Source organism: Amphiprion ocellaris, chromosome 22, assembly GCF_022539595.1.
Source record: "Amphiprion ocellaris isolate individual 3 ecotype Okinawa chromosome 22, ASM2253959v1, whole genome shotgun sequence".
Lineage (NCBI taxonomy): Eukaryota > Metazoa > Chordata > Actinopteri > Pomacentridae > Amphiprion > Amphiprion ocellaris.
In genome coordinates this window covers 21,987,568-22,012,519 of record NC_072787.1, presented here as the reverse complement: position 1 = coordinate 22,012,519, position 24,952 = coordinate 21,987,568, and the positions used below count along the sequence as shown (strand labels likewise).

The 24,952-nt window shown below is 39.6% G+C and overlaps 1 protein-coding gene across 5 annotated transcripts in view; it reads left to right on the top strand.

The window, feature by feature from the left end:
• myo3a (myosin IIIA) overlaps positions 1-24,284 on the top strand; it is a 58,309-nt gene extending 34,025 nt beyond the window's left edge. For 3 of the 5 annotated variants that reach the window (XM_055006971.1, XM_055006970.1, XM_055006974.1), the window contains 21 exons: positions 514-640; positions 983-1,193; positions 2,504-2,651; positions 4,081-4,234; positions 4,740-4,828; positions 4,921-5,050; positions 5,654-5,736; positions 5,969-6,010; positions 7,054-7,134; positions 7,366-7,446; positions 7,576-7,781; positions 7,862-7,973; positions 8,568-8,730; positions 8,808-8,894; positions 8,977-9,100; positions 9,181-10,480; positions 10,561-10,705; positions 15,515-15,609; positions 17,616-17,656; positions 22,643-22,924; positions 23,689-24,284. In XM_055006971.1, the coding sequence (XP_054862946.1) occupies positions 514-640; positions 983-1,193; positions 2,504-2,651; positions 4,081-4,234; positions 4,740-4,828; positions 4,921-5,050; positions 5,654-5,736; positions 5,969-6,010; positions 7,054-7,134; positions 7,366-7,446; positions 7,576-7,781; positions 7,862-7,973; positions 8,568-8,730; positions 8,808-8,894; positions 8,977-9,100; positions 9,181-10,480; positions 10,561-10,705; positions 15,515-15,609; positions 17,616-17,656; positions 22,643-22,924; positions 23,689-23,803 (3,816 nt within the window). In that variant the 3' untranslated portion in view covers positions 23,804-24,284. The remainder of the gene's footprint in view (positions 1-513; positions 641-982; positions 1,194-2,503; positions 2,652-4,080; positions 4,235-4,739; positions 4,829-4,920; positions 5,051-5,653; positions 5,737-5,968; positions 6,011-7,053; positions 7,135-7,365; positions 7,447-7,575; positions 7,782-7,861; positions 7,974-8,567; positions 8,731-8,807; positions 8,895-8,976; positions 9,101-9,180; positions 10,481-10,560; positions 10,706-15,514; positions 15,610-17,615; positions 17,657-22,642; positions 22,925-23,688) is intronic. The other 2 variants (XM_055006972.1, XM_055006973.1) reach the window with 2 other exon arrangements.
• The last annotated feature ends 668 nt before the right edge of the window (positions 24,285-24,952 follow it).

The window sequence follows — 24,952 nt, the reverse complement described above, 5'->3', positions numbered from 1 at the left end:
ACGTCTCGTCTTGCACAAAATCACAGAGAGCGTATGACGATGATCTATGAAGCAGGTTTATCCATTTTGACACACAGTTTTCTGACAGTAACAGCCCACCGGGAGAGTTCTTCTTATGTGTCAGACCCGTCAACAAGTTAGACTGGCCCACTTATGTATAAGCCGCAGGTGGATGACAGCTTTTTTGTAGAACGTACATTATTTGTTGAGTATTTTAACCTAAATTTACTGTTAATTAACTGAAGAATTTGGAAAGTATGCTGTTAAAAGATGTTAAAAAATTGTGATTGACTAATACTAAACCAGCATTTTGTAACACAGGATTTACTTGGATGTATAAACTGCAGATTTGCACTGAAAGATAATATTAAATGAGCACACATTTATGAAAATCTTTCAGAATTTCTATCCACTGAAGTCAGTTACACATATTAAGACGTACCCAATGCTATTTTTTATCACCATTCTCTGGTGTTTTCTGCAGACCGTCTATTGTCTGTCTCATTTTTGCAGGAGCTGGGCAGTGTTTACAGCACTCTGGCTGCCATCCTCAACTCCGGAGATATCGAGTTTTCTCCAGTTGCCTCGGAGCACCAAACCGACAAGAGCAACATCTCCAACATTTCTGTCCTGGAGAACGGTGAGAGAGAGAGATATTACGTATGATGACTCTCCATTAACTCTGTAGAGAGCTCCATGGGGAATGAAGATAAATTTACAGTAGGAAATGATTGTTCTAAGATAAATTATCCATCAGAGCAAAGACGCTGTTACTGTATTAGAGAAAATCATTACCAAACATACAGTGAATGGTTTCTGTTTTCTAAATTTAGGCACGTGTTCTGTTCTGGCTGGTAATTTACAAAGATGTGATGAATGGATGTTCAGGTTGCACATTTGCACACCCAACATGTATTACTTCCAGTCATTCCACCTCAGAAATACTAACTTCTACCCCACCCCTTATCTCATGTCCCCTCAGTGGCGTCTCTGCTGTGTATCCGCTCAGACGAGCTCCAGGAAGCCCTGACCTCCCACTGTGTCGTGGCCCGGGGCGAGACCATCGTCAGGCCCAACACGGTGGAAAAAGCGGTGGAGGTGAGGGACGCCATGGGCAAAGCTCTCTACGGCCGCCTCTTCAGCTGGATTGTCAACCGAATCAACGCGCTGCTGCGGCCTGACAGCCACCTCGGGTGAGATCAGGAGCACAGAGTGTGACGGCGTGTGTTTGGTTGTCACGATGAGGTCAGCTCACAAAGTTCCTGCTTCTGAAGAAAAAAAAAAGATTTACACGACTGGGTTTGATTTTCAAGTCTTGAAAGCTGTAGAATTTGCTGGGGAAAAAAAAGAAAAACAAATAAGCAAAGACAACTAACTTTTTTACACATTGATACACATCAGTACATATATTAATGTGGTTATCAAACTGGGGTTTAGGGTCCCTAAAGTGGGTCATGAGCAAAATTGGAGGGGTCATGAGATAATTAATCAACTGTTATTAAAGAATACAATATTTAGATAGATATTATTTAGGGAAATCTGTTATTTCGCTCAACTGTAGTGAACATTTGACACATTAAAAACATTGAAGCTTTTTAAATGATCAGTAGGTGTTATACTGTCTTCCCTATGAGTTTTCTGGTTTCATAGGTAGACAGCTAGCTAACATGTGATTCCTCAAACCCAAAGCGTAATTTTTCTTGTTATCGAAGATCACTTTATTTCCAACGTTAAACTGCAACAAGAACACATTGCAAATAGAAATCAGAGCATGACCAATACATAAACACACAACAGAAAAAGGTAAGTGAAGCAAATTAAGTACTTACAGACAGGTACTGTCAAAAATCTCTTGCTTTAACATAATTTTCTATGGAAAAACCAGCAGGGGGCACTGCCACACAAGAAATTCTGCTGCAGGGTGGAACAGGTGTAATGCTTACCATGTCTAGCATCCTTGTTTAGCATGTTAGCATGCTATCAATGGCTAAATAGCACTAAATGTAAAAAATATATATAGTTTTGACAGAATGCCATCAGTGTTGCAGGTATTTGATCATAAACCAAATTATGATTTGGATCTTATGATGGCGCTAGAAAAAATTCAAGACAATAGTTCTTATAATTGATTATTAGGAGCAGTTTATATCAAATTTAATTGCAGCCCGTCCAATATTTCACTGAAAACCTTATTGTCACACTGGAAAAAAGAAATCAAGGGATCAACAAAAGCCTTCAGGATTCATCCTCTGTGCAGCATGGATGTTTATACCAACTTTCCTATCCCTCTAATCATTTTTGAAGACATGCCACCTAAATCCAAAACTATTAATGTCAATGTAGAGGAAAATTCAGGATAAAAGTCGGCAGGATTTATCGTGCAGAAAACATGGATGTCTGTACTATGTTTCATGGCAATACATGCCAAAAACTTCTCGAGCCATGCTGCTAACAAAGCTAAATGTGTTAAAAAGAACTGAATTTTTCCTCTTTTCACCTCCAGAGAGGATGACAAGGGCCTGAACATCGGCATCCTGGACATCTTTGGTTTTGAGAACTTCAAGAAGAACTCCTTTGAGCAGCTGTGCATCAACATCGCCAACGAGCAGATCCAGTTTTACTTCAACCAGCACATATTCGCTTGGGAACAGGTAAAGTTCACCACCACTAACCCGTTACTGAAATCAAAGAACAGAGGGCTTGAATCCCTCCTGGAGCAGCTGTTCGTATGCAGTTTTCACCTTGGTACTACCTCATTTCCATCTAAATTGTGATAACATGTCATCGTTTGTCACTCGGCGCTTTAAGAGAGATGGCAAGGGTAAAATATGCTGCTGTCTTTATTTACGGCAGAATGGGGTTCGCGATTCTCCCTTTATGCGGTCTTGTGGGAGTGTTTTGCCTTGAGGGGGGTTCAGAGAATGGTTTGCTAATGTTAAATGATTTGGACTCACCCATGGAGAGGTGCCATAAATCATCCCAAACGAGGGTCAATTAGGAGTTGAAGACACTTAGCGTTAGACTTAAATTCACTCTTGGGTATTGTTGGAACCAGGCCCAGAAATACATTGTCCTATAGTGCCAACACATACATTTAGAGCTTAAGGAGAATGTACAGTGATGTGAGATTAATAAACGTTCCCTATCCTGGCACGACTAAAGTAAAATGAAGTAGATTTGAAGAAAAAATACTGTATGTTAAGGTTTTATCAGGAATTTATATGCTTGTATTGTGTATTTTCCTTATATATTTCCACTTGTGGTCACATATTGTCCCAAACTATCCGCTGATTTCCTGACATGCTTTATTTACTTCACAGTGGTAGTTCATGGTGGAATAAGCAGATTGATTTGATGTTGTTTGTTCCCATTTTGTCCTTTTTCACAGTGCAAGTCTCTCCTAATGTTGCTGAGTCATACTAGCAGCTCTGAGTCAGCCTGATCTGATCAGGTTAGCTCAATGTAGAGCTCAGCTTGCCCTTCAGACCAGATTCATCTAAATCAGAATAAAATACAGAGGACAGCACAGATTTTGGCCAATTTATGTATGCAAATTCTGAGTCGCTCTGATTTTAAAGTTTAGGCTTTCAGAACACTCAAGCATGTCGTTAAAGAAATAGAACTGCAGGGTAGGAGGAAAATTGACTCAAGGGCACACTTAATTTGACATAATACTATGAAATCAAAACAAAACAAGGAAAATCCTCATTATTTATCACCAATATTAAGCTACAGGACAGAAAAACATGTTTAAAAAAATGCAAGTTAGGTTTTCCTCATGACTGCCTTTTTTTCGGTGTCTGATAAGAAATACTTCAACACACGATGAAGGCAAATTAGCATTATTTTGCTGTGCTAGCTTCATTATTTACATTTTTTGTTTTTAAATGTAATATGAGCACTGGTAATAATACCTTTATCTTTGTTGTTATCTGAGACCAGCTTATGTTTGACCCATGAAAGGAATGAAAATATTAGAAATTAAAGCTTCCATCAAACTGTATTTAGACCTACAGAGAAAAGAACAATAATATGCCAGAAATGTAATTTTAAATCCATGTCTCTCCCACTACTGCACAGGATGAGTACCTGAATGAAGAGGTGGATGCTCGGATGATTGAATATGAAGACAACCGGCCGCTCCTGGACCTGTTCCTACAGAAACCAATGGGGATGCTGTCACTTCTCGATGAAGAGAGTCGCTTTCCACAGGCCACCGACCAGACACTCGTAGGTCAGTCTGGCACATTTCTGCAGGACAAAATCGTTTTTTGGAGAATCGTTTGTGCACACACAGCTGCGGACATGAAAGACGTGGTTGTTCTTATTATTCTGCTTTCTAGTCCACTTGGAGGATGCAATTCATACATTCAATCTCCATCCACAGTCATGTACATCCACATAGGTGAAGTTCATGTCACTCAGACTCTAGCTGACCCTCAGGTACTTGCAAACATGAAGCTTGAACACTCAGCTTGATTTATTTAATAACAAAAAAGAAAGCACAAAGAAAACCTAGACCTATGGCATCTTAACCCACATTTGCACTATGGAGATGCAGACTTTTTGGAGTTTTTCAAAGAAACACCCAAAGGCATGAGCTAAATAAAGAAGGAAAGAAAGTGTCAAAATCAGAACTCAGAATAATCAAATTTTCAAGTAAGGTAAGTTTCTGACAGTCTTTTATAGTCTTAGATGGTTGTGTGGATATTAAACTGATGTGGGATTTCACATTTTAGAGAAATTTGAAGATAATCTGAAGACAAAAAGCTTCTGGAGGCCAAAGAGAGTCGACCTTGGCTTCGGTATTCACCACTATGCCGGAAAGGTAATAGATTTTTGATTAGATTTACATGTATACAGCAGTTGCATGTATTGATCTCTCACATATTACGTTTTTCCTCTCCGCCACACTATAAGGTGATTTACAACGCTGCAGGCTTCTTGGCAAAGAACAGAGAAACGCTGCCGGCTGACATCGTCCTGCTGCTGAGGTCTTCAGAGAACGAGCTCATTCGCAAACTCGTCACTCATCCTCTCACCAAAACAGGTAAAGTTGGACACCAGGTCTTTTTGGAATCAAGACAAAAATAAGTTTAACATCTACAGGAACAGGAAGGAAGTTTGTGAGCTTCGACCTCGTAATTAGTTTCAAAGCAGCACTAATTACACACTTACCCTAAACAAGGGGCTATTGTTAACCTGTTTAGCGAGGCTTTCCTCTCGTGTCTGCCAGACTTTTGTTGTAATAAGCTGGCCCTGGCAGAGTGAGTATTCTTTGTTGGTGAAGTAAGCTGCCAGCTATGTCAAAATTAAATCACAAAGCCAGTAATCTGCTAATCTGTCTTTTAAAGTAGCCTTAAAGCGCTTGTATCGAGCGTTTAATGACAGTATGAGGTTGTTTTAACACACAATAACTCATAAAAAAGGAAGAACTAAGAACTCTTCTAGTATCTTTTCTGCTAAGTTTTGGTAGGAGTCTATGTTCAGATTTGCTTTATGCTAATATAACCCAAATTATTTATCCCACCCGATAAAAATATGCATTCAGCTCTGTTTCTTTTGATGATTTCTGGTTTTGTGACTAACTCTCCACCCTCTGTTGGGGGCAGTTTGTTAAGTGACTCACTCTGATCCGCTATTTATTTCACAGGCAACCTTGCCCACACCAAGGGTAAAGGCGTAAACACAATGCGGACTCCACGGACCCCGACACGCACCATCACCTTCGCCAAGGTACTTACAGCGCTGTCTGCATTATCACTGTATTAACTCCTACATGAAGAACTTCCTCTGAAAAGTTGTTCCATTTATTTCTTTCACTCCTGCATCCAAGAACTACTCTTGAATTACAGTTCGGTGCACTTCTGTCTCGACTGTTTTGATCAGTTACAGCTGATTTTCTTTATTTTCTTAACTTTTTCTCCCATTTATCTCTTCCTCTGTCTCTGCATTTCTGTCTTAAAAGATGGGAGTGCTAACCTTATACAGTTCTTTTTCTTTCACTGAGGTAATGAACCTATTTCCATATTGTTGGCTCATGAAAAAACCAATACAGCTACCTTTTCTCACTCTAGATATCCTGAAAATGTACAAATGAATCCAGGTTTAATAGTCTGTAGAGCTAGTTATAGCTAATTCCTGTAGAGATGTTGCATAGTTTTGTACAGTTACAGCTATTTTCCCTACATATAGTCAGTGTTCATGTCAGTGAGATATGCATTGGTTTGTAAAAAATGCATAAACAACATTCCCTTCTACCTTCCAATGAATCTCATTTGACTGCAAGAGCTTAGATTGTGTTGATACCTGTTGTTCACATCCATCATTGCAGCAGATTTATAGCACCGTGCCTCATTTTACTAAGCAATCTGAGCAAAATGGCTTAAATAGTGAGTCCAAGTTTTTTAAAAACTTCAAATTTTGCACTCCATGCATTCAATAATCAGCCCGACTCCCTCTCTTTCAGTTGCCAACATCCAATAAAGCTCCCCCTGGCAACTTAATTACGTGACTTTCTTGTGTGCATTAGTTTGGATTGCGGCGGTACACGACTGCAGCGGCTGCTAAATGTAAGCCTCGAGGCAATTTGCTCAACTAAAAAGCAGTTGACAGTAGCTACACCTAAATGTACTGTGTTTGATGAGTTCTTGAATTTATTTCCATTCATCTGCATATTTTAGAGAAAAAAAGAGAAGCTCATCAAAGGCTTTGCTCTTAAGAAGCCACAATGAGCCATTTAAATGGTACAAACAGTGTTAGGCTGATGGTGTGCTATAAAGGTGGTTTCCTCCCATTGTGTTAGTGCTGAGAATTAGATGAAGAGCTTGTGTAAAAGTAATGTGTTGCATTCAGGTTAATACAGTTGTGTAGATGTGTAATTTATTCAGATGTAGCAGTCTGTTGTATTTATGGGACTGTAGGTTTTTGTAATTATAGCCTTTTTAAGCATATAGTTTTTATGATATGGAAATATTTCTTAAATAATACCTTCGGGCAAGATTTTACTCTTGATATGGCACTTTTTTATGTATCTATTTATTTCTTTTTCAGCCTTTTTGGGAATTAAAGCACACTCCTGAGAAAAAATGGTTGTCTGATGTGCCTCTTGATGACACAGTACAAGTGAAAACGGTGATTTCTCACAAGATAAAACGCCCTGATAAAAAACAGCGAAGAATTTTCACATTGTGATTTAAAAGATGGGATTCTTCACACTTATGCTATACTTAAATTTTTCCCTTTTATCCCATAAATATGTGCAAAAAAGCAATAGCAGTGTAGAGAGTAGCCTACCTGTGCAGTTTAGTATGTAGTATTTCTATTTATTTATTTTTTTTTACATTTTAATGTCTATTTTCTCAGCCGGGTGAACCTGGAGACACGCCTTCCCACCCAAGAGAAACAACAAATATGAGAACACAGACTGTGGCCTCTTATTTCAGAGTAAGATTCTATTGTTAAGCATTTTCTCCCATCAGTGAAACATTTGTTTGTGTAGTATACAGCTTTCTGTATTCTTATTACTCCCATTGCTGCTTGAAATCCTCAATCAGTTTCTTACGCTCTTTCTAGTACTCTCTGATGGACCTGCTGTCCAAGATGGTGGCCGGGCAGCCTCACTTTGTGCGCTGTATCAAACCCAACAACGATCGCCACGCCAACAAGTTCGACCGGGAGAAGGTTCTGGTTCAGCTGCGATACACCGGCATTCTGGAGACGGCGAAAATCAGGCGGCAGGGTTACTCTCACCGCATCCTGTTTGCTAACTTCATAAAGAGGTCGGTTTAATGATACCAATCAAAGTAAAAATCAGTGGCCATTGTTGTGAGCATCCAGCTGATTACAGTGATTGTTGCAGGTACTACATCTTGGCTTTTCACGCCCACGAGGAGCCAGCTGTGACTCCAGAAACATGTGCAGCCATACTGGAGAAGGCCAAGCTGGAGAACTGGGCAATGGGGAAAACAAAGGTGACATATTTCATTTAAATAAAGCTGATTGGGTATATTGTAAATAGCACAGCATGTGCTATTAACATTAATACAATTCCTTTCCAGTTTATAGTATTTTGCATAGTTTTTTTACCACAGTACTTTCAGCAAGACAATGACACCCAGTCTTACTAATTCAAGAGAACGAAAGACTGTGGCCAAATCACAACTTAATGCTGTTCACTAATTGTGAACAATGGTTTCCAAATAGCACTAGCCTCATACTAAAGCCCATGAGAGCACGCCTTGATTAAGTAGTCTAATTATTTTCCCATATAATTGCCATGAAGAATTCAAATCAAGATTCAGTACCACTTTACAGCTCACATTCTAAGAATTTACTGCAGAAAATGTACTCTAAGATTATTTGAAAAGACAAAGAATGGGTAAACACTTTAAGATAAGAATTTTTCACAGAAATCTGTGATATTATGTGTTAGACTGCAAACAGGAGCCGCCTCATCGCCTTCTCGTGCACGGATCTTTTTCTGTTGGTTTATCAGGAATTGCACTTGCTGTATAAGTAAATGTAACATGAATTCCATGCTGTGTTGTGTGTATCTTGGCTCTCAGGTGTTCCTCAAGTACTACCACATTGAACATCTGAATCTGATGGTGCAGCAGGCCACACAGCGAATTGTCCTGCTTCAAGCTTGCGTTCGAGGCTGGCTTGGAGCCAAACGTTACCGCCGGATATTAAAAGAGAGAGAACAGAGCACTCTGGTGCTGCAGTCAGGTTAGTAAACGCTTGTTGTGCATCAGAAGATGAACTAGTTATGGAACAGCTGTACCAATTCATGCTTTTGTCTCCAGCTTACAGAGGTCATAAAGTCCGGAAGAGGGTAGCTGACGACAAAAGCAAAGCAAAGCTTGAGGCCTTCATCATCCAGTTCCAAGCTGGTAAGAGCAGTTTGATGTTAAATCAGTTTCCCTACTAAGCTTGGTGTCCACTGGTTTATCTTTTCACTGTCATCCTCTACAGTTTGCAGGGGCTATCTTGCAAAAAAGAAATACAAGGAGTTGGTAGATGAGAAGAACAAAGCAGCAACCAAGATTCAGGCTCGCTACAGAGGACACAAGGAGAGGAAAAGCTTCAAAAGAAAACGGTATGAGAGTCAGAAAATGTAGCACTTGAAAAATTGTCAGAAAATGCTGTTTTACAAAGATGTAACCATTGTGTATTTAGGGAAGCCAAAGAGAAAGAGAAAGCAGAGAAGGCTCTTAAAGGAAAGGAGGAAGAGACGCCAGAACCAGAGAAAAGTACCAATGAAGAAAGTGCCTCCGTTCCGGAAAACGAAGCCAACAACGAGGAAGAGGAAACTAAAGCTGCTGTAGTTCTCCAGAGCAACTTTAGGGGTTACAAGGAGAGGAAAAAGTTTAAGGAGAGAAAAAAGACGATGGCTGGAGCCGAGCTAGAGATTCCAGACGCTGTAGTGGAAGAGAACCAGGAAGAAGATGGCAAAGAGCCGACCAGCAAAGAAGAAGGAGGGGAAAAGGCAGCTGATATCCAAGAGGAGAACGATGAAGATGAAAGCACTTATGAAGCAGAAGAGAATGATGATAGTGATCATACTCAGGTGGCAGAAGATGATGAGCAGACAGAAGTAGCAGATGAAGCGATGATTGAGGACGCCGATGCTGGAAAAGAAGTTCAGGAGGAGAATAAGGAGGAGGAGGCTGAGGGGAGTGGAGGGGAAAAGACTGCAGAAGATGAAACTGCCAACTTAGAGGAGGAAACCAAGGCTGCCACTGTTCTCCAGAGTAACTTCAGGGGTCACAAAGAGAGAAAGAGGTTGCAGGAAGAAGGCAAGATCCCAGCGAAGAAACAGAAAGCTAGCAGTCCTGCAGCTGAAGAAGTGCCAGAAAATGAAGAATCGCCAGAACCTGAAGCTGGAGCAGATGTTTCTTCAAGCGATGTCAAGACAGACGATGCTGATGAGACCAAAGCAGCCGTGGTGCTTCAAAGCAACTTCCGTGGCCACAAGGAGCGCAAACGCCTCGAAGAGGAAGGAAAGATCCCCAAGAAAAGAAAGAAGGAGCAAGAGGTTCCACCAGAACCTCCAAAAGAAGTCAAGCAGACAGAAGAACCAGTGCCAGAATCCCAGGAGGACGTTTCTGCTGAGAACCCAGAGGGACTGGATGAGGAAAAAGCAGCTACCGTCCTTCAGAGTAACTTCAGAGGACATCGCGACCGAAAGAAACTGAAAGCGGAGAGAGAAGCGAAACAGAAGGCAAAAGAGGAGGATGTGACTCCTAATAACACAGAGGAGGAAGCTAAGGAGGAGCAGGAGGAGGCCTTGGATGTTACCGATGTGGTGATAGAACGTAAAGAAGAGACAGATGCCGAAAAAGAAAGACTGGAGGAAGAGCAGGCAGCTGTGAAGATCCAGAGTAACTTCAGAGGCTACAAGGACAGAAAAAATCTGAAGGCCAACAAGCAGACGGCGCAGAATGAAGCCCAGCAGCTGGAGAACTTCTCCAAAGAGGTAACAATTTGAAACAGTCCCCTCTATCATCTAATTTTTCCCGTCCGTATATTGTTTATATTTTCCAATTTCCTCCACAGGTCACAAAGACTTCTCAGGAGTTTCTCGCCTTGCAGCAGAAGTTGAATGAGATCATCCAGGCCCATCAATCAAACCCCGAGAACAATGGCATGTTTGTGAAAGGAAAAGCAGTCAATGGCTACGCTCCCCAGCATCACCAATCAAGTAAGATACGTGAGATCGACTCCGTGAAAGACAGATTATGAAGCAATAAATATAATTCATAATGTTGCCGTGGATTGACCCGAGGTTAATGCACATTTTCGGTTCTGTATTTGAAGCCCTGCACCTCGGGTAATAAAGAAAGACAGTCTGCCTGTCTGAGGAGGAAATGCATCCATTCTCACTCGTCTGCTCATCTTTCATTAGTCTGTTTGAGTCTGCTGCAGCAACGGCATTAGACACAGGGCAAAGCTGAGTTCAGACAGTCACAAAAAATGTCAAAGTACAACTGAGTCACCTTCTGCGCACTAAAAATAAAAAATAAAGGCTTGTACTCGAGCTTTGATTGTAAATGTCCAAAAGTGGTGGCAGGAATTGGCACTAATTCATTGTTAATTGTCTGAAAATTAAAAGATGTGTTAGCTGTTCGTGCTACGTAGAAGATGATGTTATCGGCGGATGCGTGTTCTCTTTTCTCTGTCATCCGACTTCATTAGATCAGGAAACCTGAGAAAGTCAAGTGCCAAAACAGGAAGCACTTCTCTCCCCGATGTGTCATCAAAAATAAAAATTTGATTTGCACAGGTGATAGCTGTAATTGCTTTCGGGGGTGGTGAGAGGAGGGAGGGAGGCAGCAAATTGAAAGTTCAGTCTTTGCAAAACCCAGCTGGCAGCTGAAATGTCACCATCGTCAAAGGTTCAGGTGTCTCGAGTAAATAATGTAATATTATGTGTATTAAGACAGATGATTTCCTTTGGTTGACATTGTGAATATTTTGTCACGCATTTGATCTTTGGGGTCTTTTTGAGTTGTATTTAAAAAGCATGGGGCTGACAGTTTTTCAACCTTCAATGTATGTTAGAGCTGCCAACCCTTACCTTAACTTCAAACAATACTAGACAAATTTTGTCTGTTTCAAGAAATTCTGGATGAATCAAACTGAATTTCTTTTATTTTCAAGAAATTCATGAAGTAGTTGCTTTCGCGACGTGAGAGAAAAGCCATCAAGTCAGTAAACTGATGGCGTTTTCTAACTTTACCTACGTTAGCCACAGCTGGGCTTTTACTGCGTTGGCTTAGGTTCTTATCTTTTTAACATGCTACAGTCCTGTGTCTCTTGTTTAAATCCCAAAATGAATATTCAGTTGCTGTTCTACCATTTTCTGGCTAATACACGACTTCTCCAATGATGCTGGACACATTTTTCTCCAATTAAAAGCTGCCGTTTGATAGCACTTGGCTCTGCCGATTTGGGCACTGATTGGGCAGTGATTGACAAATGGACACTAGTATGTGATTGACTCTCACATATTTAGATATTCTGATAGTGAAACATGTTAAATTAAATGACATTAATTTAAAAAAAAATCTCCCTGATGGGACAATAAAGTATATGGTATCATGTGTTATGTCACGGTATGTTATCGCAATGTGTCATAATGTATCTTAACATATTGTAAAATACCGTAAAGCGTCTTATCATAACGTATCGCATTTTATCATATCGATAAATATGTTAACTAGTCTGTCTTCACTAACCCTCCAAAACCTGAGACATGAATGTTAAATTTTTCATCATCATTTTTGTCCAGTATTATAGCAATTGTGTACATTTTTTCAGAATTACCTCAGCCAGAACCAGGTGTATCATCTTTCCATGATGCACGGGATAACTTACCACTCAGTTTTCATTCTCTTCAACCACACAAATCCTCCTTTTCATGGACACCTCGACTCTATACCCTTAATTACAGCTCCTGAGAGAACAGCTACACTAATCATCCTTTTATCCCTCCACGGTGCCTCACTAAAGAATGAAATGATCGTGAAAAGGTTTGTTTTTGGAACCGGAAAGAGCGTTTTGGCCTGGAAATGGCTTTTATGTCAGGTGTGGTGTGAGACTTTAACAAGCAGACTGAAGTGAGCAACGTTTAATTACATTGCTTTTAAGTGAAATGTTTGTAATTCAGAGGAAGATTGAAATGTTTTTTGTTTCAAATGTTAGCCTCACTTTAACTTTAAGATTAGTTACCGAACCTTAACCATACCTCAACTATGGTTTATTTGCCTCAAATATTATATTTCCCAAAACTTAACTATGCTGTATTTGACATGCACATATATCGTAGAAATAAAACTTCAGAGATATGGAACTTGGCATTTAGTGTTCTGCAGAATTATCCAGTTTCAGTGTTCTAACTATGTCAAGCAATAGTTTGAAATTTGGGAAATTATTCACTTTCTGATTAAGAATTTGATCTTTACTGTTTTAACTGTTCTTATATCTATACAATTAGCATTTATTTAGCTTAGCTATAAGTGTAAAGGCTGGAAATTGGGAGACAGCTTAGTTTTGTTCAAAGGTAACAAGATCCACATTGTGACACTATAAATTACAGTTTTCACACTTCACACTAAATTTATGTGTTATGAGTATATTTTGAAGTTGCTGGGGTGCTGTATTTGTTTACCTTCCCACAGAGCTTTCTAGCCTTTTAAGGCTAGAATCTTAATCTGGCTTAATCTACATATTTATTATACAGAAATGAAAGTGCTTCCACAAAGTGTACAACACAAAGTGCAGTCTTCCTTTAATCTGGGCATGTTTGCCCTTTTACCAGGCTTTTCTCCAGCACTGTGCATCGCCTGAGGTAAAGCAGAATGAATTATCTGTGTTATTTCCACGAAGGCCCGGCGCAACTCCTATGAAATTACACTTCTCAGCCCCACCAAGTCATTTCTCCCATCGACTGGCGCTAATCTGTCCTCATGAATTTCACTGACATGATAAACTGAATCCGAATCGTGTGTGACACACACAATGAAAGCAGAGGGAATGCCAGCCACATTGTTCTTCATGGGGAAGGTCATCAAATGTTAATCACGTTTTGTCAGCCGCCGTTTCCAACAATTATGGCAGGAATTAATAAGACGGTGTGTAAAATTGGCTTTACTGGTTTGAGCAGTGCGGAATGACCTTTAGATGGAGTTGTTCAATAATATTACAAAGTTTTCAACCTTTTTTTTTTTTTTTTTTTACCTGAGAGCTCCTGCACATGATGGATTGTTTTTCCCGCTACGTGAACAGTGATTATTAATGAGCAACAAGCAAAGGTCACGCTAATATATTTAGAATTGCAATAATATAGAAGAGGGATATTGTCGCAGCATATCACTCATGACAAATATGATAGATTGCAATACATCCGGTACAGTATGGGTGATGTCAGGCGTGAAGAGCCGCCCAGCTGGTTGCAAACACACCTCCGTGCCGGGCATCGAACGCGGTTAAAGTTATTGGACGCTTTGTTAGTGTCAAAGGTTGTTTCATATAATCTCTGCTGGAAAATTCCAACCAGCCAGATGCCCTCAGGGGTCAAACTGCAGAATGTATCGGGGGCGGCTCGATAAGCACAACAAAGTCAGAGGTCAGAGTGCTGTCAGTTTGTGCTCGGCAGTCATTCCAGTAATCCAGTCAGCCGTGTGTAATGATCCCACCGGCTCTCTCCAGCCATCAGATCGTGATGACCAGCCGCTAAATCTTCGGCGAGACTTTGAAACGAAACTCAAAGCGCTGACCTGATGTTTAATCCGGCTGTAACCACCGAAACAGAAAGTCGGTTTAATGCTCATTTTTGCTGTTGACCCCTCAAAACTATCGCGTCCGGTCATTATGAATAGGTCACAGAATTCTGCATCGCCTCCTTCAGATAAATCTGGACCGTTGTTTAATGTCACTACCCATTTTTTCTTTTCTTTCTCATTTCCTGAATCTCTCTAATGTTGCAAAAGGCAGAATCTATTAAAATAAATACCAGCTTAAAAGCTGATTTGTATTCAAAGGCCATTTTTTTGATTGTATGTTTCTTGTACTGGTAAATAAATGAAAAATAAATGCAGATATCAATGTTACTTGTGCTTTATGTAGCTTATGTGGTGCAGCTGCAGTTCAGTTTGCAAAGCATCTTTACATATTTCCAGAAATCCATATTCAACAGCAGCATTCTGTTCCTATGGCGCTTTCAGTTTGAACCTAGAAGGTGAAATTTACAAGTTTCAAGTCTGAAATTTCCGCTCAAATGCCCCTTGTCATTGGATTTCCAGGAGTGCTCTGTTCGATTTAACTCAGAAGTTGAAGCTTCGAACGACAGAACACCCAAATTCCAGTACAGCAAGTTGGAAAACCAAGATGGACCCCTTCAGGAGCACCTTTTGTTTCCTGGTTAGCCATGTTAGCAATACCAGGTGATAAAGACGTTATGTGGTATTTTCCACATGCAAACACTGTGGTAACATGTCCACAGATATGATTTTAACAGTACTATGTGTATGATTGATTTATGAGACACAAAAAAGACTGAAGCTCTAATAAAAACGGCATTGCTACAGCTTTTACTACAGTTGATTCATTTAGCATCCATATTTGATTTTGAGGCCTGGTTAGGTGAGGTTTTTTTCGACTTTCCAAGACAGAAATTATTCTTCAGGGGGTCTCTCAGCACAAATTTCAGACTGAAAGTCACTTATTTTCCGACTTGTTGAACTAGAAAATGGTGAAATTCCAGCTCCAACTTCTGCAGTACACAAAAATGGCAGTATTAAGGGTTCCTGAAAGGCATTCTGGGAAATATAGGACGTACGCAGCTACAGAGGGAAATATGGGAACACCAAAATTGTGAATTAATATGCATATTTAAAAATAACTGTTGATGTATAATTGAGAGTCAGAAGTTATACATTTTTGCTTTTACAGCTGCCCCATACAATTCAGCCGCCACCTGACGTTTTTATCCGTCTTTGTTGCTCTTCAGTGACTGACAAACGACTGTCGAGAACCCCCCGCAGAACCCAGCAGCCAAAGACCCTGAACACACCGGAGGACTCCACCTATTACACCCTGATTCATGTGAGTCACAGTCTGAACACTGAACGATTCCAGATACTTTCAACAACAAAGCTTTGCTGTCGACTGCGGCACTGACTGCTGTCCTGGCGCTATCGATTGGCAATTTTTTTCTGTAACTGTAGTACTGTTTACCGCATATATTACTAGGAAGGGAAACATCAGACTTTTTTATTAAGAAACTTGTCTGAAAAAGTATTTTCTTCAACACATTTGTCAATTTTCTCTTTTGTTCCAAAAGCACTCCGGTTTTTCATTGTTCTCCTAATATAATTATTTGTGATCTTACAGAATTTCAGTGCACAAAAGCTTCACACAGACAAAATAGTTCTTTTTGTAGCACTTGAGGTTTGTTTGCAATGCTGTCAGTTTGTTTTGGTGAGCTTCTATATGCTGTCTATAGTACATCTAATCCATAATTCAATCAATGATCAGTGATTACCAGACCTTCCACACCTGAAATAGAATGTTAAACTCGCACTAAATCAATAGTTGTGCTGCATTTTGGGACCATTTATGCCATTAACTTTTTAACACAGAGTGGAATTAGTTGACAACCATTAAAGTAATGACAATTAATGTTTTAGAAATGGTATTGTTGATCGTGGATCTCAACATGAGACACAAGTAAAACAGGAGGTCATGAAGTGATACATGACAGGAATGCAGAAATGTATCCTCAATACAAAATCAGCATTTTCTTTGAGACTTAAATCTTTCCCTTTCCCATCTGACTTCTAAAATAGTATTCAGTAAATAAATCTTAGCAGGACTAGCAGCAGTGTCAGTCGATCTGTGAGGTTGTACGTTGGCATAGCAGTGCTATGAGCTAAATGCTAACATGCTCACAATGACATGCTAACAAACATGGAGATTTGTAGTAATTTGAAAAGCTATTTGTCACGTTGACCATCATTGTTTTCAACATTTTTTAAGTAAAGATGATGGGAAGGGCATTAATTTTGCTGATATTTGGTCATGAACTAAAGTATTGAACAAACAGGATTTTTGGCCAGATTATAGCTTTTGTTGAAATTTAACCGGAGAAACATGAATATCCGGACCAAGCTTAATGGCTATCCATCCAGTAGCTGTTGAGATATTCCACTCAAAAGCCCAATTGTGAGCATCATGGCAGTACTAGAGGAAAATCACAGTATCAAACCTAATTCTGATTATTACTACAGAAAATGCAGCCTAACTGGACTCCAACTGCTGTAATTTTACAATCATCCACTCAACACCCCTACAATGGTTGGAAAAACACAACCACTTTTACTCTGCATGTGTCCCAAATTGGTCAAATCCACTGAAACTTCTTTACTGAGTGAAATAAAACTAATCATGAGAGGACTCTGTATAAAAGCTTAATGTCTCCACAGTTAGTTAGTCTGGCCTTTCCTCGAGATCAGCAGTTTAACTGACATACGTGCACAAAAGTGGGCTTTCTTAAAGTAAACGTACATAATTACTAAAAGACGAATAGATGAAAAGCTTATTCTAGACATAAAATAGAAAAATTGAAGTCAACTTAAATGAAGTGTACTTCATAAATTGTGATTAGTTTCCTTGTAATCTAAAATCCAGTCTTTATCATCTTAAATGCTTCATTGAAGAAGTACAAGAAACCCTTGGTTCATATGAGGCTATATCATCTGGGAACAATGAATGTGTGATATTTTATACCAATCCATCGAGCAGGTGTTGGGATATTTTACTGCTTTTTTTCCCTAATTTTTATGGAGTCAAGGGTTCAGCAGTCTCACAAGGATCCATCCTTTGGGGATCTTGAATATCTGAACAGCATTATAGAGCCTTGCTATTAGCTTTCCACTAAAATATATAATCTGAGGTAACAATTTGTACACATATGCAACCTGAGATGAAGCTTAATAGATACTTGGTTGCACACCTCTGTTCTAAAATGTACTTTTGTTCCTTGTGTAGCACAGACATCAGTAAGGTTTGTCTGGCATGTAGTTATCGTATCTTTGTGTCTCTCCACTCAGCGGTCTGTCCAGGATGACAAACGCAAACCCAGGAAAGCAGAGTGAGTATCCAGTTCCTGTTTCAACTTAATTTTAACAACCTATCACTAGTGTTTTAAGAGCTTGGTCCGCTGCCTGCTGCTTGCCACTCCTGGCCCAGAGTAATGACTGCAGCCTAGTGCCACCATAAGGACAGTGTCTGGGTTCAAACTTAACGACCTGCGACATTACACACATCTCCAGTTAAATTAATTACCCTCATCTTTTACCTGAACTACACTGGCTCAATATACTCAATGAAATTTAATGCGAGGAGTCAGAAATTCTTTCCACTGGTCTTATTTTGTGGGAAGTTGCATGATTTGTTGGAAATCTTTTATATACACTACCTTTCAAAAGTTTGGGGTCACTTAGAAATGTCTATTTTTCAAAGAAAAGCAGTTTTTCTCAATGACGATAACATGAAATGAATCAGAAACACAGTCTAGACATTGTTAATGTGATAAATGACTATTCTAGCTGGAAACGGCTGATTTTTAATGGAATATCTCCATAGGGGTACAGAGGAACATTTCCAGCAACCATCACTCCTGTGTTCTAATGCTACGTTGTGTTAGCTAATGGTGTTGAAAGGCTAATGAATGATTAGAAAACCCTTGTGCAATTGTGTTAGCACAAGAATAAAAGTGTGAGTTTTCATGGAAAATGTGAAATTGTCTGGATGACCCCAAACTTTTGAACAGTAGTGTATATTGGTGAGTTTTCTGGGGAAAAAAATGGAAACAAAAGGACAAGAAAAGAGTGTGTGGATGTGTGTCTTCATGCATATGTATGCGACTTGCAGGCCACAAGGTGAGCATACCGCCCAGAATGAGGGGGTGAAGATGGACCGATAGGGCTGGCTGAACAACCAGGGTCCAGGGTACTTAATCACAGCAGTCTGAAGAGACACACACACAGACCCAGCTTCATGTACACACACACACACACACGCGATGCAACATCGCGCAAAACATCAAGGGTAATAATTTGTTAGCAGATAAATAAAGCCGGCAATGGACAGGAGCAGTTTACATGCATCATTAAGGATGAGAAGGTCAGCAGGAACGATGGCATCTCTGGCTGGAGCTGACAGCAGAGGAGGATGGGAGATGGGAAGACGTGGGTGGTAAAGGAGCGAAAGAATTCAGAGGTGATGATAGTGAACGGGAGTGGAGACGCACAGAAGGAGGAAAGGGGAGGGAAACGGTGATTGTGTACCACAGATAACTGCATTTTAGTGCCACTGTGAACCGCTTTGTATTCTGTCTGTGAAGGATGCAGTGTGATTGTGATCCAGCATATCGCAACCTCTCATATTTGCTATTTAAAGCACCTGAAGTTTAAAGTCTTGAAAATTACACAGGAAGCAAAGTCTGTTGTAGTTCCAGTCGTGGCTGCTGCAGTTTACTGGGTTTATTATGTGGTTAGCACATAGATTGGATAAAAGAGGTAGATGTAGCCACCATGACACCACCCATTGGTTTGTCGAATACCATTTTGAAGCCTTGAATTTGGGATTTTTGGTACCAAAGGAACCATATTTGGACTAGAGGGTGAAAATGGGGAGAAGCGAGGGATAGATCTGACTGACAACCATAGGTCCAATCTCAATCTCCACCTTAAGCCATAAACACTAAAGCCTCACAGACTTAACCTAGTAATGATTGAGTAGGAAAAGCTGGAAGGACTCGAAATAGTATAAATAGAAATTTGACAGCGGTTTACAGCATGTCTATCACATTACCTTGAGAATGCAGCTACTGTGGGTTTACAACTTTCATTTGACATTTTTTAATTTCTTAGCCAAAGCTTTGAAGAAAAACATATTTGGAAATCATCATACCGCTACTGGACAAATAATACACAAAATACTGCGTTTATACTCACATGTAAACTTCTTTTTCTTCTCCCTCCATGCTTGTTTCTGAACCTTTGTCTTTCACGCTTCCAGACTTCCTCTGATAGTTCAGTGTTTAACGTCACAGTGCTATTAACGCTGGGTAGTTCACTTAGGCAAAGTCTATAGAATGCGACTTACGGAAAGATTCCACAAAGGGCTCAATATGTCGATGAGAAGTCGCTCATGCATTTGCAGATCTGACAGTAGAGTCGCTGTGCACTTCAAATTCTGTTTGTCCATTAGTGGAGACACTGGGATTCGACCGTAGACTATCTATGTGGATAACGTAGGTAACCGTAAGTTGTCTGCTAATATTAGCACTAGTTAGCTATCTTGGTTAGCAAGGTGCATCACATTAACTGTGATACTAGTTGGTTTGCTAATTTTGGCAAGAGAAAAACATGGTTTAAACAAACTGTACTGTTGAAAAGCCACAAGGGTCTACTTGATGTAACTTTCATCATTTGGTCAAAAATGCAAGAGTTCATGCCGACATCCCCATTTATGTCTGCGTGCATCCTAAAATTCGTAGCTACAATGGCAGTAGTGTGGATGTACTTAATACATAGATAAAACCTACTGCACATACATGCAAAGGAGTCATCCAAGCTGACTCTAAGCAGAATAGAAAGTAGTATAATTATCACCAACTACACCTCCATAGTGTTTGTAAGGGAGAATAATCAAAGCTTCAGAGTGGCTGTTAAGTACAACTGAACACAAAATTTTTAGGTGAGCACAATATTAGAATTCATGAACAAAAAGCACACTGTGAAAGGGTCAAAGTTCGAAGACGAAAACAAACACCCAAAAGACAAGTTAATGGCTATTTTGTACACATTACTACCCTGATTGGTCGCCGTTGTAGCTGCTTGTCACACAGAAGGTAGCCATGCTCTACAGAATAGCCTTTACAAAGTGAACACCATGTTGTATTGAACAAGACTTTACTAAGGTAACAAATCAAATGAGAAGTAGGGACATTTTGTCTTAGACTTCTATACAATCACACTTCTTTTTGCATACAGTGGTGCTTTCTCCCTGAGCAGTAAAGAACCAGCATCTGTACCAAAACTGGGTCATTTGATGATATGAGGGCATTTGCTTCTTAATAGTAAGCACAGCTGTGGCCCTTGAGATGGAGTTTATTTTAAAAAATTCTTACCAGTGTTGCCAATTCCATGCCAATCCATGCAAGAGATGTCAAGCCATGTCACTCAAACCCACAATTCCAAGAGGATCAAAGCTAGTAGGGTTGATCATCTGGAAAACATAAATATTTGTACACAGTTTCCTTGTGATTCATGAGATAGTGTAGAGATTTCAATCTGGAGTCAACTTTTCCTTTCCTAAAGCCATGCATAGCTAAAAATATCAGCTGTTATTGTCAGAAATCCAAACTAAAAGGTCCCACCTTAACTACAAGCTTTAGCTAACAGCAGTATTACAGAGCACTATGTGTAAAAGCTGACAAACTGATATAATAGATGACAAAAATCTTGTCCAAGCCAATGTCAGTGAGGTTTGCCTGCTTCGTGAGATGGATAATTCAGTGGCCAATGGTCCAGACAACAGGGAGGTAATTACAATCAAGGAGAGATTTTCATTTCAGCCTCGGCACAGCATATTTATCATGATTCATCAGTGATTATGTGGCCAACCCGCCTCCTAAATTGTAAGGGCAGGTCAGGCCTGCAGCTCATCCCGGTGTTCGAGTGAGATCAGTTTTCTGGCCAGTAGTTTGGACAAATGCAGACTTCCAGTAATGTCCATCACCATATGTTAATAATGTGTGAAACGTATTGATCTCCACATGGAAATGGGCTTTTTCACACTTCTATTCAAATGGAGGTCAGAGTGAGGGTTCAGCTGCATAACATCCCACAGAGCTGAGAGGAAAAGCTGCACAGTGCGGATGGACAGTTTACACAGTCTGGTGAGCAGATACTTGCAGACCGGGGGCCTGAAAATGATCCTATTTTTCCTCTGTGATATTTCACTGTACTGTTTCAAAGTCACTACAGCCACAGAGACACATTTTGAAGACGTTATACCAGCTGACAGGACCATAGTTGCTTGGGGATAATGTACCGAGTAAAGAGTTTATATTTCCAGAATGAAGTTGGGGATTTTCTCTGTCACTTCTATACAAAAAGTTTTGTTGGCGCAGCGTAAAGCTGCTGCAGAACTGCATCTGAATATGTTAACAAAGCAAGCTAGAGAGCATGAGGATCTAAAACAGCTACTGAAGAGAAGGAAAATAGAACAAAGTGAGACTAATCCTCTGTTTTTTTGGCCACAAGTTTAACACAACTAGTTTTTTTATGTTGCATTTCTTAAGCGTTTGTTGAAGTGGCAATCTGTGTTAAAGATCAGGATATACACTGTCCACAACTACTGAGGCAAACAACTCCTGTCAAGTGAATAGGTCACTGGCTTGTCCTCTCCTCTCTGAAAGTTAAGGTGGACAGTTTTATCTAGCTGCAGATGAATTCCAAATTGTAAAATAATACACCGTACTGGATGAGAAGTGAAGCAGAATTGAGAAAGGGATAGTTTTAGTTTCCATATTTAGATCAAGAAAGTTGCTGATTCAGTTTTTAATAGCTGAACCAATGTCCTTATTATTATTATTATTATTATTATTATTATTATTATTATTATTATTATTATTATTATTATTATTATTATTATTATTATTATTATTATTATTATTGTTATTATTATTGCTCCGCCAAGGAACGCAGAGGAGTTATGTGACCATCGGTGTATGTTTGTCTGTTAATCTGTCTGTTAGCAACATTTTTTTTTAGTTTACATACAAAGCTGCAATTTTAATCCTCTCTTCAACCAAGTTTTTCATTTGCACATGAGATCTGTCTTCAAATAGCTGCTGTTTTTGAATTGCATGCAGTTTGTGTTTTTAGAGCCTATATTTTATTGTTTACTCTGAGATTTCTCAGTTTATAATTGATTTTAACTTGGAATAACATTAAAAACTGACACTTTTGTTCATTTTTGACTGCATAAAAACTGTCTCAAAAAAGAAACAGTGGCCTGAAAGTGTGGTTAACATCGAGTCCATCCTCCTCTCTTTGCATTCCAGTCCAGGGAAACAGCTGGACGTGGATGACCAGTACTACCAGGCCCTGTCCACCAGCAGGTCTGATCCCTCCATGTCCACAGAGAGAGCTCCACCCAGCAGCATGCCAGAGAGGAGGCAGTCTGTAGGGAGGAGACGGTCCTCGGACAGGAGGAGATCTATGGACAGGAGGCAGTTAGGAGACAGGCGACAGTCTGCAGAGCTGAGACCGACACCTTCCACCCGACAGACCAGAGAGAGAGCCGTCACTGAACCAGAGGCTGCCAAACCTGCCAAAGACAACAGGTAGGACATCGGTGCTTCTCATGCGGAAAAAGGTTCTTTTTATAAATATCTGGGCAGGTTTAGTTGGAGAGTTGGTTTATCTCGATCTCGATCACTAGTTTAAAATGTCCTTCAATACAACATGACATTAAATTTTTAAATTATGGTCTCATTTAGAGTGAAATAGATGATAAAACATGGTAAGTTTTAAGGCGTGGCCGCACTAATAAGTGGTCCTTGACTTCTCCAGTCAGATCCACTAGTTACTGGTTATGTCAACAGACAAAAATGGCAGCAACCAAATTCCACACTCATGGCTTTAAAATGTTGGTCCACAAACCAATAAATAACACACCAGTGAATACATCCATCATTTATTTACAGTCTGTGGCTTCCTATTACAAAAAACCCTCCAAAGATGCCCCAAATGAACAAATTGATTTGATTTGTGATCTGAAGTTTTACTCAGCTCACATCCTACCTTCGGTTGATTAGCAGCTGATGCGAGATGTCTGTATGCCTTTGTATACAGATTATCTTTTTTTTTTCTTTCACAAAAATGTCATATTCCAAGGACAAGTCCACATAGGAATGTCATCCCCCCCATGTCTGGTCATTTCTTTAGACAGCCCATGCACATGATAAATGGCAGGAGACGATAAACAATATGAAAACCTTCTCTCAAACACAAATCTTTTCATTTCCTTTCTACTCGTTCTGGGTTTTTTGTTTCTTTGTTTACATCCTTCAAACTATCTCCTGCTTTTTGTCGTCTGTCTTGGCAGGCGTTCAGTCCCCAGAATGTCGTCCACAGAGAGCCGGACTGAGGACAACCCGTACGACTTCAGACATCTACTGAGGAAGACCTCGCAGAGACGAAGGCTCATCAAACAGTACTGAACACGGGACGGAACATTTTGGACATTTGGCACCGAAACTCTCCAAATCTGAAACACAGCAGCAGTCATATCGTGGTATATGAAAACACGAACACATATTTAGTGTATTTGATCGAATACAGCTTAAAAACACCTTTAAACAGCTGGAATTTAAACTGCTGTGTTTGTCACTGAACAGATTAACTTCCAAGCTAATTACAGTATGTCAGATAGAGAGGGAATGTAAATGTAAATACCAAAATCATACACTTTTAATCTTTAATCTGTAAATTAAGATTTATTTATGAGATCTGTAATTTAGTTATTGATGTACAACATTTTATCTTTTTGATGTCTCAGTTTTCTTGCTCTTGAACTTGAACACTTACAATTCATTTTGAAGAATATCATCCTCTGCAGCGCTGTAATCTAAGAAATGTACATTCTTTCCTCTGCTGCAATGTCTGATTTCTTCATTTAAACATAAAATATATGAAATTACATGACGTGTTTCATCTATTTTATTTTGCTGCTAGCTTGTTCTCCCTCATTTTGAAGCAATAATGTGCATAGATTCATATTCACGGTTTTATTTTAAAGTTCCTTTTCCTCAAATTCCCCCTAATTTTTGCTGCTATGCACACAATAATCACTGCTTTTAAATTGATTATATTTTTTATTTGTTGAAAAAGTTCTTGCAGATGTTTTATGCAAAAAAAAAAACCAAACCAAGCTATTAGATGTGCTTAACAGAAGCAGCTGTGTCATGATGATATCAAAGCAGCCCATGTGAATTCATGTAGTCTTCTTTTCTATACTGACTTGTGCATATTTTTCAGATTCAGCCACTAACCTTTCCAGTGACATTTCCAAGGAGGAAACCCCCCACAGGGGTTGTTAGTGAATCCCCAGCTACACGGTGGCTGCACACTGGTACAAAAACTACATATATGGGACTAAATACATCCTGAGAAAACAGTCAACAAAGGAGAACAACTGGGAAATACAACAGATTCCAATGATCCTGCACAGAATTAGCAGAAATAGAACTAAAAAGTACTATTGCTGTCATTTAAAATGCCAAAACTACACAACACTTTCAAAAAATTTTATCTAAAATTTAAATTATGTTGGAAAAAAATCCAAAACAACGTTGTGATGAATCATGTAT